The sequence below is a fragment of the Salvelinus sp. IW2-2015 genome, linkage group LG6.1 (assembly GCF_002910315.2).
Source record: "Salvelinus sp. IW2-2015 linkage group LG6.1, ASM291031v2, whole genome shotgun sequence".
NCBI lineage: Eukaryota > Metazoa > Chordata > Actinopteri > Salmoniformes > Salmonidae > Salvelinus > Salvelinus sp. IW2-2015.
This window is the reverse complement of record NC_036845.1, coordinates 8,735,207-8,750,620: the sequence shown is the minus strand read 5'-3', so window position 1 is coordinate 8,750,620 and position 15,414 is coordinate 8,735,207. Positions and strand designations below refer to the sequence as shown.

The window sequence follows — 15,414 nt, the reverse complement described above, 5'->3', positions numbered from 1 at the left end:
AACTCCAAACACTCGCTAAACTACAAGGGAGAAGCCTGAGGGGGGAAACTCAAACACTCGCTAAAACTACAAGGGAGAAGCCTGAGGTTGGAACTGAAACACTCGCTAAAACTACAAGGAGAAGCCTGAGGGTGGAAACTCAAACACTCGCTAAAACTACAAGGGAGAAGCCTGAGGGGGAAACTCAAACACTCGCTAAAACTAAACACTCGCTAAAAATGCATCGACCAGCCATCGACCTGATCTAATGCATCGACCAGCCATCGACCTGATCTAATGCATCGACCAGCCATCGACCTGATCCAATGCATCGACCAGCCATCGACCTGTTCTAATGCATCGACCAGCCATCGACCGTGGCTCTGTGACTGTTCTCACATTCCTTGATGTAAGAGAAGGGATTGACGCTGTCGACCAAATTAACAGACAGGTATCTATTTGTTTTTCTGGCCAGTGAGACCTCTGATTGCTCCAAGGCTATATATGGTGTTCCACAGGGCTCTGTGCAGGGGCCGTTTCTGTTCACATTATACATGCTGATCGTCTGGCAGAGGTGGCACACCAGGCCCCAGAGTGGTGTAGCGGAAGACACAATTCTGAGGCCCTTCGTTTTTCCTGATCTGGTAACCTAACCAGGTAAAACTCTGGACCTTATACGGTATGACGTGATTCATCTGTTTAATATGGGCTATGATGGGACCAGAGTTTTTCTAATCAGGTCACATGGTTTTAAAAAACTCCTGGCCTTGGGGAGGATGAAAACCCTGTCAAACTGCAGCAACTTTGTACTTGTTCATATGAATTATATTTTAAAGAAGGACCAGGAGGGTCCTATAGACAGACACTGAGAAAGAAACATGATTGGACAATAAAACACAGGGGTGAGCTTGATTTATGCAGGTTTGCATCATGTAGTTTGCATTATTGTGTTTATATGTTATAWTATTGTGTTTACATTTAAACTTGGGCTAACCAGGTTACGTAGACTTTTTCAATCCAAGAGTTGAAAAAGTCTAGGTAACTTGGTTAGCCCAAGTTTAAATATAAACCAAATGTAATCCCATTCACATTTTTTCACAAACAAATGAGCTATAAATAGCCGACACAACATTAGCGCTTCGTTTACCCTGGCCAGAGGAACAGGGCCCATAGTAGACTAGACTATGCAGCTGCTGTTGTTAGTATTCTACAGTTGATCAGACCGAAAAATTGTCTCGTTTCCATGCAACACATCATGTCAGCTCGCTAATGTTTAGGAAGGCTGCTCCATTTATGTAAGAGTTTTTACTTGTGTCTGTCGGGAGTGATGTGTTATCAGCTTGCTAAATAAATACCAGAGGAAAGTGGAGAGCGCCTTGAGCTTTATGCCAGCCTGCGCGACCTGCGATTTCCATTAATCTGATTGGTCAAGGCACACAAAGAGCCTGTAGCAGCACTCCGGTGTGAAAGACAAAAAAATTGTGCGTTAGTGACAAATCATGAGGCAAATCGGTCTAAAAAACAGCACTTTGYCCTTTTTTTTACACTTTGCGCAGATATATTTTATTTTATTTTAAACTAAATCATAAGTGGTGTGGCGCTGACGCAGCCACACCTGATTGAAAAGTGCTGTGGCAAATGCTGCCTCGCCACACATTTTCCGGCAGCCCTGCCGTCTGGGATGTTACCATAAACAGTGTCTGTTTTCACCGCTATGCTTGTTGACCCCAGGAAGARTAGCTGCTGCTTTAGCACTAGCTAATGGGGATCCTAATAAAATACGAAACATTTTGACAATACACGACTGTTCGTTTTAAAGAAACATGGCGAGGCAGTCTGCATTTTAGAGGCTTGACTAAAAAGTATTAGAATGAGAAAAAGATACGTTCAAAATGGTCTACAAGCGTTATTCCGGCTGCATGATTAGTAAGTGTGTATGTGTATGTGTGTGTTTATTATATAAAAGCTCATGAATTCCTACAGGTCCAAAGGGGCAAGGGTAAGTATGTATGGGAAACATCTGGTCTGAAGGAGAGCTGACGTGCACACACACGCACGCACACAAACACACACACTCCTCAATTCCTTGGAGCCCTCTAAAGCCGCGCCCCAGAAGTGAAATCTGATCACATAATTGATTTATCAGAATGCTGTGTGTCTAAAACTAATGCTTCTAGAGCTAACAAATACCGCTCTCAGGCTCACAACACACACACTTACACACGCATGCACGTAGCCACGTATACACACACACAAACACACAGACACACATACACACACAAACACACATGCACACACAGACAGACAGAGCGGTTACAGAAACACAGGGTAGAGTTACGGATGGGACCACTCGGATGGGACCACTCTTTACTTAACAAAGCCTGTGCTTCCTGGATGTGTCATGCAAGGGGCGAACGGATTAACACACACAGAAATACCCACAGACAGCTTCAGAGTGTGGGGCACAGGGTATCTGGGTGACCAATCACCATGGTAACTATCAATCAGCACCACTGTATCTGATTGACAGCTTCCTGTTTGGACAGGAAGTGGTTGTTTCCAAGTAGAGGGGGAGGTCAGGTCAGTGTGGGTGCATGTGCGTGTGTGCATGTGCGTGTGTGTATTTTCTTGCGTTCATTTGTGTTTATGTGTGTGTTGGACTTACTTCTGTTCCGGCAACCATAGGGTTCCCCAGGTCACACACCACCAGTCTGGAGTCATTCACCATCCTGTACTCACAGTTCAACCTGGATAGAGACTGGAGAGGAGAGCAGGCAAGAAGAGAGGAGGTGAAAGGGGAAGAGAGGTGATATGTGAGGGAAGGGAGGAGAGGAATAGAGTGATGAATGTTCTGACAGTAACAACCTCATCTCATCCATCTTAGGGCCCCATTACACATTCATTCACTCACTCTAGAGAAAAAACCCTGACGTTGTCAACAGGATGTAATGTAATGGTAAAGAGGTCAGCAAGGCTGTAGGGTCTAGTTGAGCTGGGCTAGGGTTGGGGCCAGTGTGAGGGGTGGAAGTGTGTGTGAATGAGTGTTCTCACCTCTATCCTGCGTTCCACTCCTATGTAATCAGCCTCAGGGGGTAGGAGTGTGTGTAGCTCAGTCTCATATGCCCCCTCTCCTTTGTTAACCGCGTTTATGGTCAACATGACCAGGTTGTCATCCCCGACCACCAGCTCTGTACGGTCCCTGTGTTTGTGTGTGTGCAGGAGAGAGAWAWAAACAAGTCAATACTATGTCAAACAGTAGAGGTCGGAGTGTGTGTGTGTATCAGTCAGAGGAGAATGACAGGGTGTTTGTGTTGGGCTGCCATGGCGATTGCATACAGATGAAAACAGAAGAAAAACATGCACGCGCACACACACACACTCTTGCTAATGTAAACAATTAGAGAGCAAACTTCTCTCCTTGAGTGCTGTAACACAGTCCTACCCTTTGTTTGGGTGTGCGTGTGTGTGTGTATGTATGAATGTGTGTGAGTGAGTGTGAGTATGTGTAACAGTATACCTTTAGTACGTCCCCTCGCCCCGACACAGGCGCGAACCAGGGACCCTCTGCACACATCAACAACTGACACCCACGAAGCGTCGTTACCCATCGCTCCACAAAAGCCGCGGCCCTTGCAGAGCAAGGGGCAACACTACATCTAGGTTTCAGAGCAAGTGACGTAACTGATTGAAACGCTACTAGCGCGCACCCGCTAACTAGCTAGCCATTTCACATCCGTTACATATGTACATACGTTGAAAGTTTACAGGTTGATAAGGACTTTTCTGAATCTTCCCAGCATGCCTCACTTGACAGGGCAGGGCACAACACACCAGAAGGCGTAACACACCCCTATATCAGTAAGGTTACTTAACTACTGTATTTAAATGAGACCGTAACTGTTTCATGTTGACGTATATGCTACACATGTTACATACAGTACATACTTACATGCTTGCAGACAGCTGGAGGTCTGGAATACACTTGTTGTCTTCCCCACAGTCCAGTAGGATATATGCCTGAGAAATAAAGGAGAAAGGGAGAGACCGATGGGGAGAGGTACGGGGGGACAGGGGTTAAGGTCTAGTCTAACAGTACTCATATGCTGTAAGTGGTCTTGATTGAATGAGAAGAGCCCACACACACACACACACCTGTTCCTGCAGGAAGGTACTGCTGTAGCGGTTGAGGACAGGGGGGAGATCCAGGTTGGAAGGAGGGGCTAAACTGTAGTTTAGAGCCAATGAAATGGGAGTCAATTTATCCCTAAACTCCTCCTCCTCCTGAGAGGGACAGAGAGAGGGGACACACACCGTGTAACAGAAAGTTTGTTCACTATAACACAATAACTGGTCAAAAACAGGTTCAGCTGAGTTGGCAGATATTTTGAGAGGATCTTCCCAAACACAGCAAGGATGGAGGCCTCTTTTAAAAAAAACTCAAATTCATTTTTTGGCAGCGGAGTGTGTTTGACTTACTCGTAGGTAGACAGTATAGTTCAGGCAGGAGTGAGGATGGCTGTGGCCAAGCGTTAGGACCCCTGTGTGCTGGGGCTGATGGGAATCCAGGAAATGAACTCTTTTAACTCCGCCCCTCACACCTTTAAGCCAATCCAGTTGCAGCTCTGCATTCAGGACTGGGAGAGGTGGAGGAGAGAGGGGGATGGAGGGAGAGAGTGAGGAGGGGTTCCATATGGTCCCATCGTGTGCGGAAGTGTGTGTGTGTGTGTGTGTGTGTGTGTGTGTGTGTGTGTGTGTGTGTGTATTCTCATCTGGTGTGCAGGAGGGAAGCGTGGGTATGGTCTACTTTATCACTTTTAGATTCTACAGAGCATCATTAGCCAGTGGAAACAATGCATTCATACATTCATATAGTTAGCATCTCTAACACTAACGTATACATAAACCTCTCCCTCCCCCCTCTTCATCCCCAGTCAGAGCTACTTACCTACAGAGTCTGGGATCCCCACACCGCTCACCTTCGCACAAATATCTACCCTGAGACTGGATAACAGAGAGAGAGAGAGAGGTAGAGAGACATGGGAGATTGAGACAGGATAAAAACATTGCTCCTCTGTATGTCTGTGTGTGTGTGTGTACGTGTCAGTGTGTGCGCTCATTAGATTCCAGGATATTAATGGTGCAGGTCTCCCTCTGGAGGGAGTCCCTTTCCTGTTTCCTGATAGAGAGGGACCGATAACAACGACACACACACACACACAACAACACACACACACAACACACACACACACACAACACACACACACACACACAACACACACACACACACACACACACACACACACACACACAACACCAACACACACCACACACCGGACACACACACACAACGTGTTCATAGTTGGTGAAGTGCCTGTCAACCAGAACCACTCGGGACAGAACAATGAGCCCATTAGAAGAAAAACTTCCTCTTTACTGCTCGTCCTCTCATTCTCCCCAAAAAACCAGAAAAACTCCTCAACTGGCCAATGCTCTCAATAAAACAATTATTCAATAAAAGAAAAGCAACAGTCCCAGACAGTCCTAAAACCTCCCTAATAGTACATGTGTTGTTGTGTCTGTCTAGTTCCTCCAGACAGTCCTAAAACCTCCCTAATAGTACATGTGTTGTTGTGTCCTGTCTAGTTCTCCAGACAGTCTAAAACCTCCCTAATAGTACATGTGTTGTTGTGTCCTGTCTAGTTCCTCCAGACAGTCCTAAAACCTCCCTAATAGTACATGTGTTGTTGTGTCCTGTCTAGTTCATCCTGCCAGTCTGATTGTTTATTTTAATCAGCTGTGTCTGTTTTGACAGAATTCCACAGTTTAGTTCCGTCTGTCAATCTGCCCAAACGCACCATGTCTCTGTCCTGCCAAGACACATAGCCTAAGAAGCACCTATTGGTCTTATGTCTGTCACTCACTAGATTACCTAGTGATTGCGTGTGTGTGTTGTGTGCGTGCGTGTGTACTCACCAGGTCACAATGGTATCAGATTCTGTCAGGAGGCAGGATCGGTCGTCAGGGTTCAGGATTCTAGGAGTCAGGATCATCTCTGCCTCCACTGACACTACAGGACGAGCCCTACAAACACACACACACACACACGGCACACCTCACTTAATCTCACATTGTAAACTAGCAGCCAATCTGATACATGACAACTTGTAGTCTAGCCAATCAGATAATTAGATATCTTACCTGTACACGAACACTCCCCTTTACCAAATGCTCCACTATCAGATCTACAGTGAAAGAGGAGATAACGAGACAGAGAGAGAGAGGACAGACAGAGAGAGAGACAGAGAGAGAGACAGAGAGAGACAGAGAGAGAGAGAGAGAGACAGGAGAGAGAGAGAGAGAGACAGACAGAGAGACAGAGGGAGAGACAGGAGAGAGAGAGAGAGAGAGAGAGAGAGAGAGAGAGAGAGAGAGAGAGAGAGAGAGAGAAGAGAGAGAGAGAGAGAGACAGAGAGACTGCATGAGCTTCAAAGAAACGCACAGATGGGACTGATTTCAAGGTCTCCAGCAATCTTCATCAAGCACAGACCTCTCATTTTTACACACACTGACACATAGACACACACACATAAACACATTTTGAATAGTGAATATAACTTTTTTTCAGCACTATTTTGGTTCAGAATGAAACTATCCAAATACGAACACAGTGTGTGTGTGTGTGTGTGTCTTAACGGAGAGACCCATGGCACATTCCAGCTCCATTAGAACATTCCCAATGGTCCAATCAGATCCCTCTGCTACACAAACAAGAAATTCCTCACTTTCTATAATCATGTGCCTTATACAACTAGTCAGTCTGTAGCAGCCACACAACTAGTCCAGTGCTCTACTCAGTTAATTTGTTTTATGTGTTTTGAAGATGAAGAGTCTTAATGGGTTTTTGTTTAAAATAGAGCTGCACTTTAATGAGTGTGGTCAGGGAGACATACCTCGCACACACACACACTCACTCACTCACACACTCACACAACACACACCACACACACACACACACACACACACACACACACACACACACACACACACACCACACACAACACACCCACACAACACACACACACAGCACCACACCAACACACAACACACACACAACAAACACACAGCGTTGACTGAAAGTCTGAAACCGCAGTGGGAAAGAGCTTAATCAATACAAGCCTTCCCTGCCAGACACCACTAAGCTAAACTAACACAACGCTAACACAGGACTGACTGGGACATATAGAATATGCCCCCAACCATAGATCTAGCTAGTCCTGTCACTGGAAGACAGAGGTTAAGCTAAGCTCTGAAGCTGATACAGCACTGGGACTGGGACATCGATGGCTAAGATAAGTCATGCTAATATCAATGAGGCTGAGGGTCAGAGGCTAAGATAAGTCATGCTAATATCAATGAGGCTGAGGGTCAGAGGCTAATATAAGTCATGCTAATATCAATGAGGCTGAGGGTCAGAGGCTAAGATAAGTCATGCTAATATCTATGAGGCTGAGTGTCAGAGGCTAAGTTTACTCATGATAATATATCAATGGGACTAGTTAAACTCATTAGTTCTGACCTCTGCAGTTCTGTTTGAAAGAGTTCTGAGCTCTCTAGTTTCATCGGTCTAGTGAAGGGCAAAAAATGCGATCAGGACCTATAGGGGTTGATGTGGTTTTGAAGACACGTGACAGAGAGGTTGTCTCTAGTTTACTAGTAACAGTCAAGTCGCGAACTCCTCCTCAGATAGCCTTTTATCTGTTGGGAATATACATACCTGGCTATCCATCAAATGAAACGGACTATGTTAAGTCTTGATGCTGATAGAGGGCTAGAGTGTGACACACCCATGCACACTGTGAGTGACATCTGTTAAAATGGTTAAACTATTAGAGTCAAATAAGATCTATTGCGTGTGTGTGTGTGTGTGCGTGCACACATGCGTTTGCCTCTGTATGTGTGTGTGTTCTTGTGTGTGTGTGTGTGTGTGCACGTGTTTAAGTGAGCATGAGTCTAAATTGAATGTAGGAGTGGTCCATCTGTTTTTGCTGTCAGTGAGAGTGCCTCAGCCTGCTGGTCCTCTGAAACCACAACATTCAACATTACACCCTAGCCCCCAGTGTGTGTGTGTGTGTTATAGGTGTAACAAGGGGCCGGCAGAGAAAGGGGGACCTCTAGCTGTCTGTGGGGTACAGGGGGCAGCTGGAGAGGTAGAGGTGAGGAGGGAAGGAGGAAAGAGAGGAAAGGAGGAAGAGGGGGAACGAGGCAGAGAGGAGGAAAGAGAACAGCAGCTAAAGCACTTGGCCTTTCAACCACAGTCTGTAAAAGTCATCAAGCTAAGGCAGATCTAACCACACACACACACACACACACCACACACACACACACCCACACACACACACACACACACACACCACACACACACACACACACACACACACACACACACCACACACACACACACACACACACACACACACACACACACACACACACACACCACACACACACACACACACAGTCCCAAAATCAGCTCAGCCTCAGAGACCCAAACTTCCAACAGAAGAATTCTGCTCTCATTCCAAAGTCCTGGATCTGTCCGTCTTACACACCAGAGAAACCCAACCCCACTTCTGCCGTAGGTGTATGTGTGCATACGTGCGTGTCAGTGGTGTCTGCTGAGGGGAGGACGGCTCATAATAATGGCCAGAATGAAACAAATGGAATGGCATCAAACAACTGGAGACCATGTATTTGATACCATTCCACAGATTCCGCTCCAGTCACTACCACAAGCCTGTCCTCCCCAATTAAGGTGCCACCAACCTCCTGTGGTGCGTGCCTAAGTGTGTGTGTGCGTTTGTGTGCGCAACAGTGTGTGTGCGCGAGTGCATGTTCCTCCCATAGGTACATCTGTACTCCTTACCCAGCCGTTCTTTTCCCTCTGAAAAGTGCTACTGACACAGAGGCTGATTTGGGGTAAATAAAACATAGCCTATGGCACACTTTCCCCTTCCAAGTCAATCATATTTCCACACTGATAAAAACATGTCTGCCACCACTGATTTGAGGTTAGTATGTAAACACACACACATACAGACACACATTTGGAGTAAGTGTACCTTTCGGGGGGTATGCTGAGTAACTAAACCTCTAGGCCAGTCCCGGACTCCCTGCTCTGAGAAATATGGCTGCCATCCAATGTTTACACAACCTGTCAGAGACTGGCTGCTTCAAACTTCTGTATGAGCTCTCTCTCTAGAACCAGTGTTCAGTGTGTCCACTGTCAAAGTGTTCAGTGTGTCTGTGTGTCTGTGTGTGTGTGTGTGTGTTTTCTGTTCAGTAGAGCTGAGTCAGTGGGATTGCTGATTGGCAAGTTAAATGTCTACAGGATTTGACCTCTGACCTTCTGCTGAACATAATTCCTGCCCTCAGGCCATCTGACCCCTGACACACACACAAAACTGACCTTAACCTTAACCCTAGGAGTGGGAACAGCAGAGCTTCCCAGGGTCAGTGTGCGTCTAGCAGGCTATAACCTCTGTGTACTAGGGACACCTCCTGCTGTTTCTGACTGACTGCTCTCTCTGACTCTGACCCAGTCACCTCTCCAGAGTTAGTTTAATAGGAACACTCCTTCCCAAGAAGCTGATGTGTAACTTTGTTGTGAAAGACCTCAAAACTTGTTTTGCCTCCGAGAGATGGCGCCTAGACTTGAGCTCGGTGGGTTAATGCAGTCTTGAGGCATGCAGACAATCGAGGTTTGATACCCAGCCGGACACGAGTCCCTGGTAGAGACACACGACTGTAGAGTATCCATCAGGAACACTGATCCATCTCTCTAATCCTCCCTCCCTTCCTTCTCTCTCTAAGAGTAAGATGGGTTTTGCACCTATGGGATCATAAAACTTCACCTATAGAAACAGACATCTTATGCACACACAAACATATGCACAGAAACACACCGTGTAACAGGCGTACAGACTCCTTAGCAGTCCTCTCATAATGATGAAACATCTGAGGGTCCTTTACTAAAGTGTGACTTTACTAACATATTAACGACAGACCATATGTATATGTGTGTGTGTGTGTGTGTGTGTGTGTGTGATGGCTATGCCACCCGGGAGCTTTCCCTCCACTACCAGATCTTTCCCAGAGGGCCTTAGAAAGCCTGAGTTACAACACGCACGCGTGCGTGTATGCATGCTTATATGTATATGCATTGTGTTTGTACAGTGTGTGTGACTGAGTAACTCGATGTGGGGTGATTCTGTATAGGGTCTGGCTTTGGTTCATAGCCTGGCACAGACTCAACACATACACTCAGAGGCCAGTGAAATTGATCACAAGCCATGCAGTGCATATTTGTGCATGTGTCTGTATGTGTGTTTGTGTGTGTTAGCGTGTGTGTGCGTGTGTGATGTTTTCATTATAAAGACCCAGATTTCCTGTTTGTGGGATGGAGAGATCAGAGGACGTCTGTTGTTGTTACAGAAAGAAGATGGAAAGAAAATAAAAATAAAATAATAATTCCTACTTTTCAGCTGGGTCTATAGAAGTACAAAGACTGAACTACGCTACATTTAGAATGGCTGCCTTTCAGCTTGGTCAATAGAAGTACAAAGACTGAACTTCGCTACCTTTAGAATGGCTGCCTTTCAGCTTGGTCAATAGAAGCAAACTTAGGAGGAGGCTTCTAATGTTAACATGCCATGAAGCCAAGGCATTACGGTTACAGAAGTCATCAAAAGAGAGCGCCTGGGGAATAGGAGTGGAGCAGGTATGCAGGGCCTGGATTCAACCTCTACATCACCGAGGAACAGAGGAGGAGTAGGATAAGGGTAGGCTAAAAGCTTATGAGAATTGGTCGCCTAGAGCTACTAGAGCAGAGAGTAAAGAGGTTTCTGGGGGCGATAAAATAGTTTTAAGAATAATGTACAGACAAGGTATGGTAGGATGTGAATACAGTGGGGTAAACTGGGTATGAGTGATGATGAGGAGAGATATTGTCTCTAGAAACATCATTGAAACCAGGTGATGTCATCGCATATGTGGGTGGTGGAACTGAGAGGTTGGATATGGTATAGAGAGCAGCGGGCTAGAATCTACAGTGAAATAAGCCAATAAACACTAACCCAGAACAGCAATGGACAAGGCATATTTACATTAAGGAGAGGCATGCTAAATCGAGTGATCATAAGGGTCCAGTGAGTAGAGGTTGGTTGGGGTCCGTGGCGATCCAGACAGCTGGCCGGGTATATGGCTATCGGTAGCAGCATAGGATGGAGTGCTGTTTGAGATACTCGTGCGTTTCCGTCGGTAGGTTAAGTGGGGTTCGTGTAGTGGGTTCCGTGTGTAGAGGGGATCAATCCAAATTGGCAAAATAGATATAGTGACCCAAGGAAAATAAAATAAATAAATAATAATAATAATAATAGTTGTCCAATATACTTGTTCAATAGCAGCCGATAAGACAGCTAACGATTAGGGGCCTCAGATGAGCGTTCAGGTACGGTCGGGACGGAGGTGCCAGTTGGATAAATCCCTCGGGCAGATAACGTCGGCAGTCAGTCGCGGCAGTCACTCGTGAAGCGCCGGTGGGGTTCCGTATCTGCAGCAGCAACAAAAGAAACGGGTCCGGATGGTGATGGAACTCCTCAGCTGGCTAGCTCCAGAATGATTAGAGTTTGCTCGGGGTCGACGTAAGCCAATAGTCACACGGTTTGCAGCTAGCTAGCTGCGAAATCAAGGTGCAAGTGTCGAGAGCTGCGGCTGGAATACCGGGGAAACTGAGAGAAAAGAGGTCCCGGAATGCTCCGGTCCGAGTCGCGTTGCACAAAAGTGCCGGTAGATTATCGAGCTAAGGAATAGCTGATGACCACTAAACGTGGGCAGCTGAAACACCAACGCTAGCCAGCACCGGCTATATTTCGGGGCAGCTACAGATTAGCTTCTGGCTAGCTATCGGAGTAGCTTCTGGTTAGCTTTCAGGCTAGCTTCTGAATTAGCCCTGGCTAGCTTCCACGATGGATTTTCAGATTGAGGTAAATAATACTTTTTGTAATTGGTGAAGCGGGTTGCAGGAAAGCTTTTGCAGGAAAGCTTTTGTAGTTGAGTTCTTGGATAATAAAATAGATAAAAGATATGCGAAGAAAGGTGTAAATATATATATATACAGGACACGACAATACGGAACAGAAAAGACGTCTGAACTGCTAAGGCCCTTGGATTATGAAGTGACTATGCATAGATAAAACAGCGAGTAGCAGCAGTGTACAAAACAAATTGGGGGGGGTCAATGTAAATAGTCCGGTGGCATTTATTAGTTGTTCAGCAGTCTTATGGCTTGAGGGTAGAAGCTGTTAAGGAACCTTTGGTCCTTTGGTTTGCACAAAGTGCCGGTAGATTATCGAGCTAAGAATAGCTGATGACCACTAAACGTGGGCAGCTAAACACAACGCTAGCCCAGCAAACGGCTAATTTCGGGGCAGCTACAGATTAGCTTCTGGCTAGCTATCGGAGTAGCTTCTGGTTAGCTCAAAGCTGAACCTCGGCAAGACGGAGCTGCTCTTCCTCCCGGGGAAGGACTGCCCGTTCATGATCTCGCCATCACGGTTGACAACTCCATTGTGTCCCTCCTCCAGAGTGCTAAGAACCTTGGCGTGATCCTGACAACACCCTGTCGTTCTCAACTAACATCAGGCGGTGAACCGTTCCTGTAGGTTCATGCTCTACAACATTCGCAGAGTACGACCCTGCTCACGCAGGAAGCGGCGCAGGTCCTAATCCAGGCACTTGTCATCTCCCGTCTAGATTACTGCAACTCGCTGTTGGCTGGGCTCCTGCCTGTGCCATTAAACCCTACAACTCATCCAGAAGCGCGCAGCCCGTCTGGTGTTCAACTTTCCAAGTTCTCTCACGTCACCCCGCTCCTCCGCTCTCTCCCTGGCTTCAGTTGAAGCTCGCATCGCTCAAGACCATGTGCTTGCCTACGGACTGTGAGGGGAACGGCACTCCGTACCTTCAGGTCTGATCAGGCCCTACACCAAACAAGGGCACTGCGTTCATCACCTTGGCCTGCTCGCCTCCTACTTTGAGGAAGTACAGTTCCCGCTCAGCCCAGTCAAAATGTTCGCTGCTCTGGCACCCAATGGTGAACAAACTCCTCAGACGCCAGGTCAGCGGAGTCATCACCACTTCCGGAGACCTGACAACCCCACCTCTTTAAGGCTACCTAGGATAGGATAAAGTAATCCTTCTAACACCCCCTTAAAAGAGTTAGATGCACTATTGTAAAGTGGTTGTCCACTGGATATATAAGGTGATGCACCAATTTGTAAGTCGCTCTGGATAAGAGCGTCTGCTAAATGACTTAATGTAAATGTAAATGTCCTAGACTTGGAACTCCGTTACCCGCTTCAGTGCGGGTAGCGAAGAAAACAGTTTATGACTTGGGTGACTGGAATCTCTGGACAATTTTATGGGGCTTTCTCTGAACCCGCTATTATATACAGTTTGAAGTCGGAAGTTTACATACACTTAGGTTGGAGTCTTTAAATAGCTTTTTCAACCACTCACAATTTTCTTGTTAACAAACTATAGTTTTGGCAAGTCGGTTAGTACATCTACTGTGTGCATGACAAAGTCATTTTTCAACAATTGTTTACAGACAGATTGTTCACTTATAATTCACTGGTCAGAAGTTTACAATAACTAAGTTGACTATGCTTTAAAAGCTTGGAAAATTCCAGAAAATGATGTCATGGCTTTAGAAGCTTCTGATAGGTTAATTGACATCATTTTGAGTCCAATTGGAGTGTACTGTGGATGTATTTCTACGGCCTACCTTCAAACTCAGTGCCTCTTTGCTTGACATCATGGGAAATCTAAATAATCAGCCAAGATCTCAGAAAAAAAATTGTAGACTTCACACAGGTCTGATTCTATCCTTGGGAGCAATTTCCAAATGTCTGAAGGTACCACGTTCATCTGTACAAACAATAGTATGCAAGTATAAACAACCATGGGACCCACGCAGCCATCATACCGCTCAGGAAGGAGACGCGTTCTGCATCCTAGAAGATGAACGTACTTTGGTGCGAAAAGTGCAAATCATATCCAGTATATAGCGACATAACTGAAAGGCACTCAGCAAGGAAGAAGCACTGCTCAAACAACAGCCATAAAAAAGCAGACTACGGTTTGCACTGCACATGGGGACAAAGATCGTACTTTTTGGAGAAATGTCCTCTGGTCTGATGAAACAAAAATAGAACTGATTTGGCCATAATGACCATCGTTATGTTCGGAGGAAAAGGGGAGGCTTGCAAGCCAAACAACACATTCCAACTGTGAAGCACGGGTGTGGCAGCATTCAAGTTGTGTGGGTGCTTTGCTGCAGGAGGGACTGGGTGCACTTCACAAAATAGATGGCATCATGAGGTAGGAACATTATATGGATTATTGAAGCAACATCTCAAGACATCAGTCAGGAAGTTAAAGCTTGGTTGCAATTGGGTTTCAAATGGACAATGACCCCAAGCATACTTCCAAAGTTGTGGCAAAATGGCTTAAGGACAACAAAGTCAAGGTATTGGAGTGCCATCACAAGCCCTGACCTCAATCCTATAGAACAATGTGTGGGCAAGAACTGAAAAGCATTTGCGAGCAAGGAGGCCTACAATCCTGACTCAGTTAACCAGCTTGTCAAGAGGAATGGCCAAAATTCACCCACTTTTTTTGTGGGAAGCTTGTGGAAGGCTACCCGAAACGTTTGACCCAAGTTAAACAATTTAAAGGCAATGCTACAAAATACTAATTGAGTATATGTAAACTTCGACCCACTGGGAATGTGATGGAATAAATAAAGCTGAATCATTCTTCTATATTATTCAGACATTTCACATTCTTAAATAAATGGTGATCCTAACTGACCTAAGACCAGGGAATTTTACTAGGATTAAATGTCAGGAATTTGTGAAAAACTGAGTTTAAATGTATTTGGCTAAGTGTGTATTGTAAACTTCCGACTTCAACTGTAGGTCCTGGATGGCAGGAAGCTTGGCCCCAGTGATGTACTGGGCGTACGCACTACCCTCTGTAGCGCTTACGGTCAGATGCCGGTCAGGATGCTCTCGATGGTGCAGCTGTAGAACTTTGGGACCCATGCAAATCTTTTCAGTCTCCGGAGGGGGAAAAGGTTTTGTCTTGCCTCTTCACGACTGTTTCTTGGGGTGTTTGGACCACGATAGTTCGTTGGTGATGTGGACACCAAGGAACTTGAAACTCTCGACCCGCTCCATACAGCCCTGTCGATGTTATGAGGGCCTCTTCGGCCGTTTTTCCTATAGTCCACAATCAGCTCCTTTGTCTTGCTCACATTGAGGGAGAATTGTTGTCTTATACGTGCGTTTGAATGATGATTGATTTTCAGATTTG

General features: G+C 45.9%; 1 protein-coding gene across 1 annotated transcript in view; it reads right to left on the bottom strand.

Moving 5' to 3' along the window:
* The window catches only part of itga8 (integrin, alpha 8), a 76,243-nt gene that overhangs the window by 18,231 nt on the left and 42,598 nt on the right, over window positions 1-15,414 (bottom strand). The window contains exons 22-29 of the mRNA XM_070443808.1: window positions 6,178-6,221; window positions 5,953-6,068; window positions 4,925-4,980; window positions 4,456-4,613; window positions 4,132-4,260; window positions 3,929-3,996; window positions 3,031-3,178; window positions 2,645-2,737 (exon numbers count right to left, since the gene is read on the bottom strand). Of these exons, the coding sequence (XP_070299909.1) occupies window positions 2,645-2,737; window positions 3,031-3,178; window positions 3,929-3,996; window positions 4,132-4,260; window positions 4,456-4,613; window positions 4,925-4,980; window positions 5,953-6,068; window positions 6,178-6,221 (812 nt within the window). The remainder of the gene's footprint in view (window positions 1-2,644; window positions 2,738-3,030; window positions 3,179-3,928; window positions 3,997-4,131; window positions 4,261-4,455; window positions 4,614-4,924; window positions 4,981-5,952; window positions 6,069-6,177; window positions 6,222-15,414) is intronic.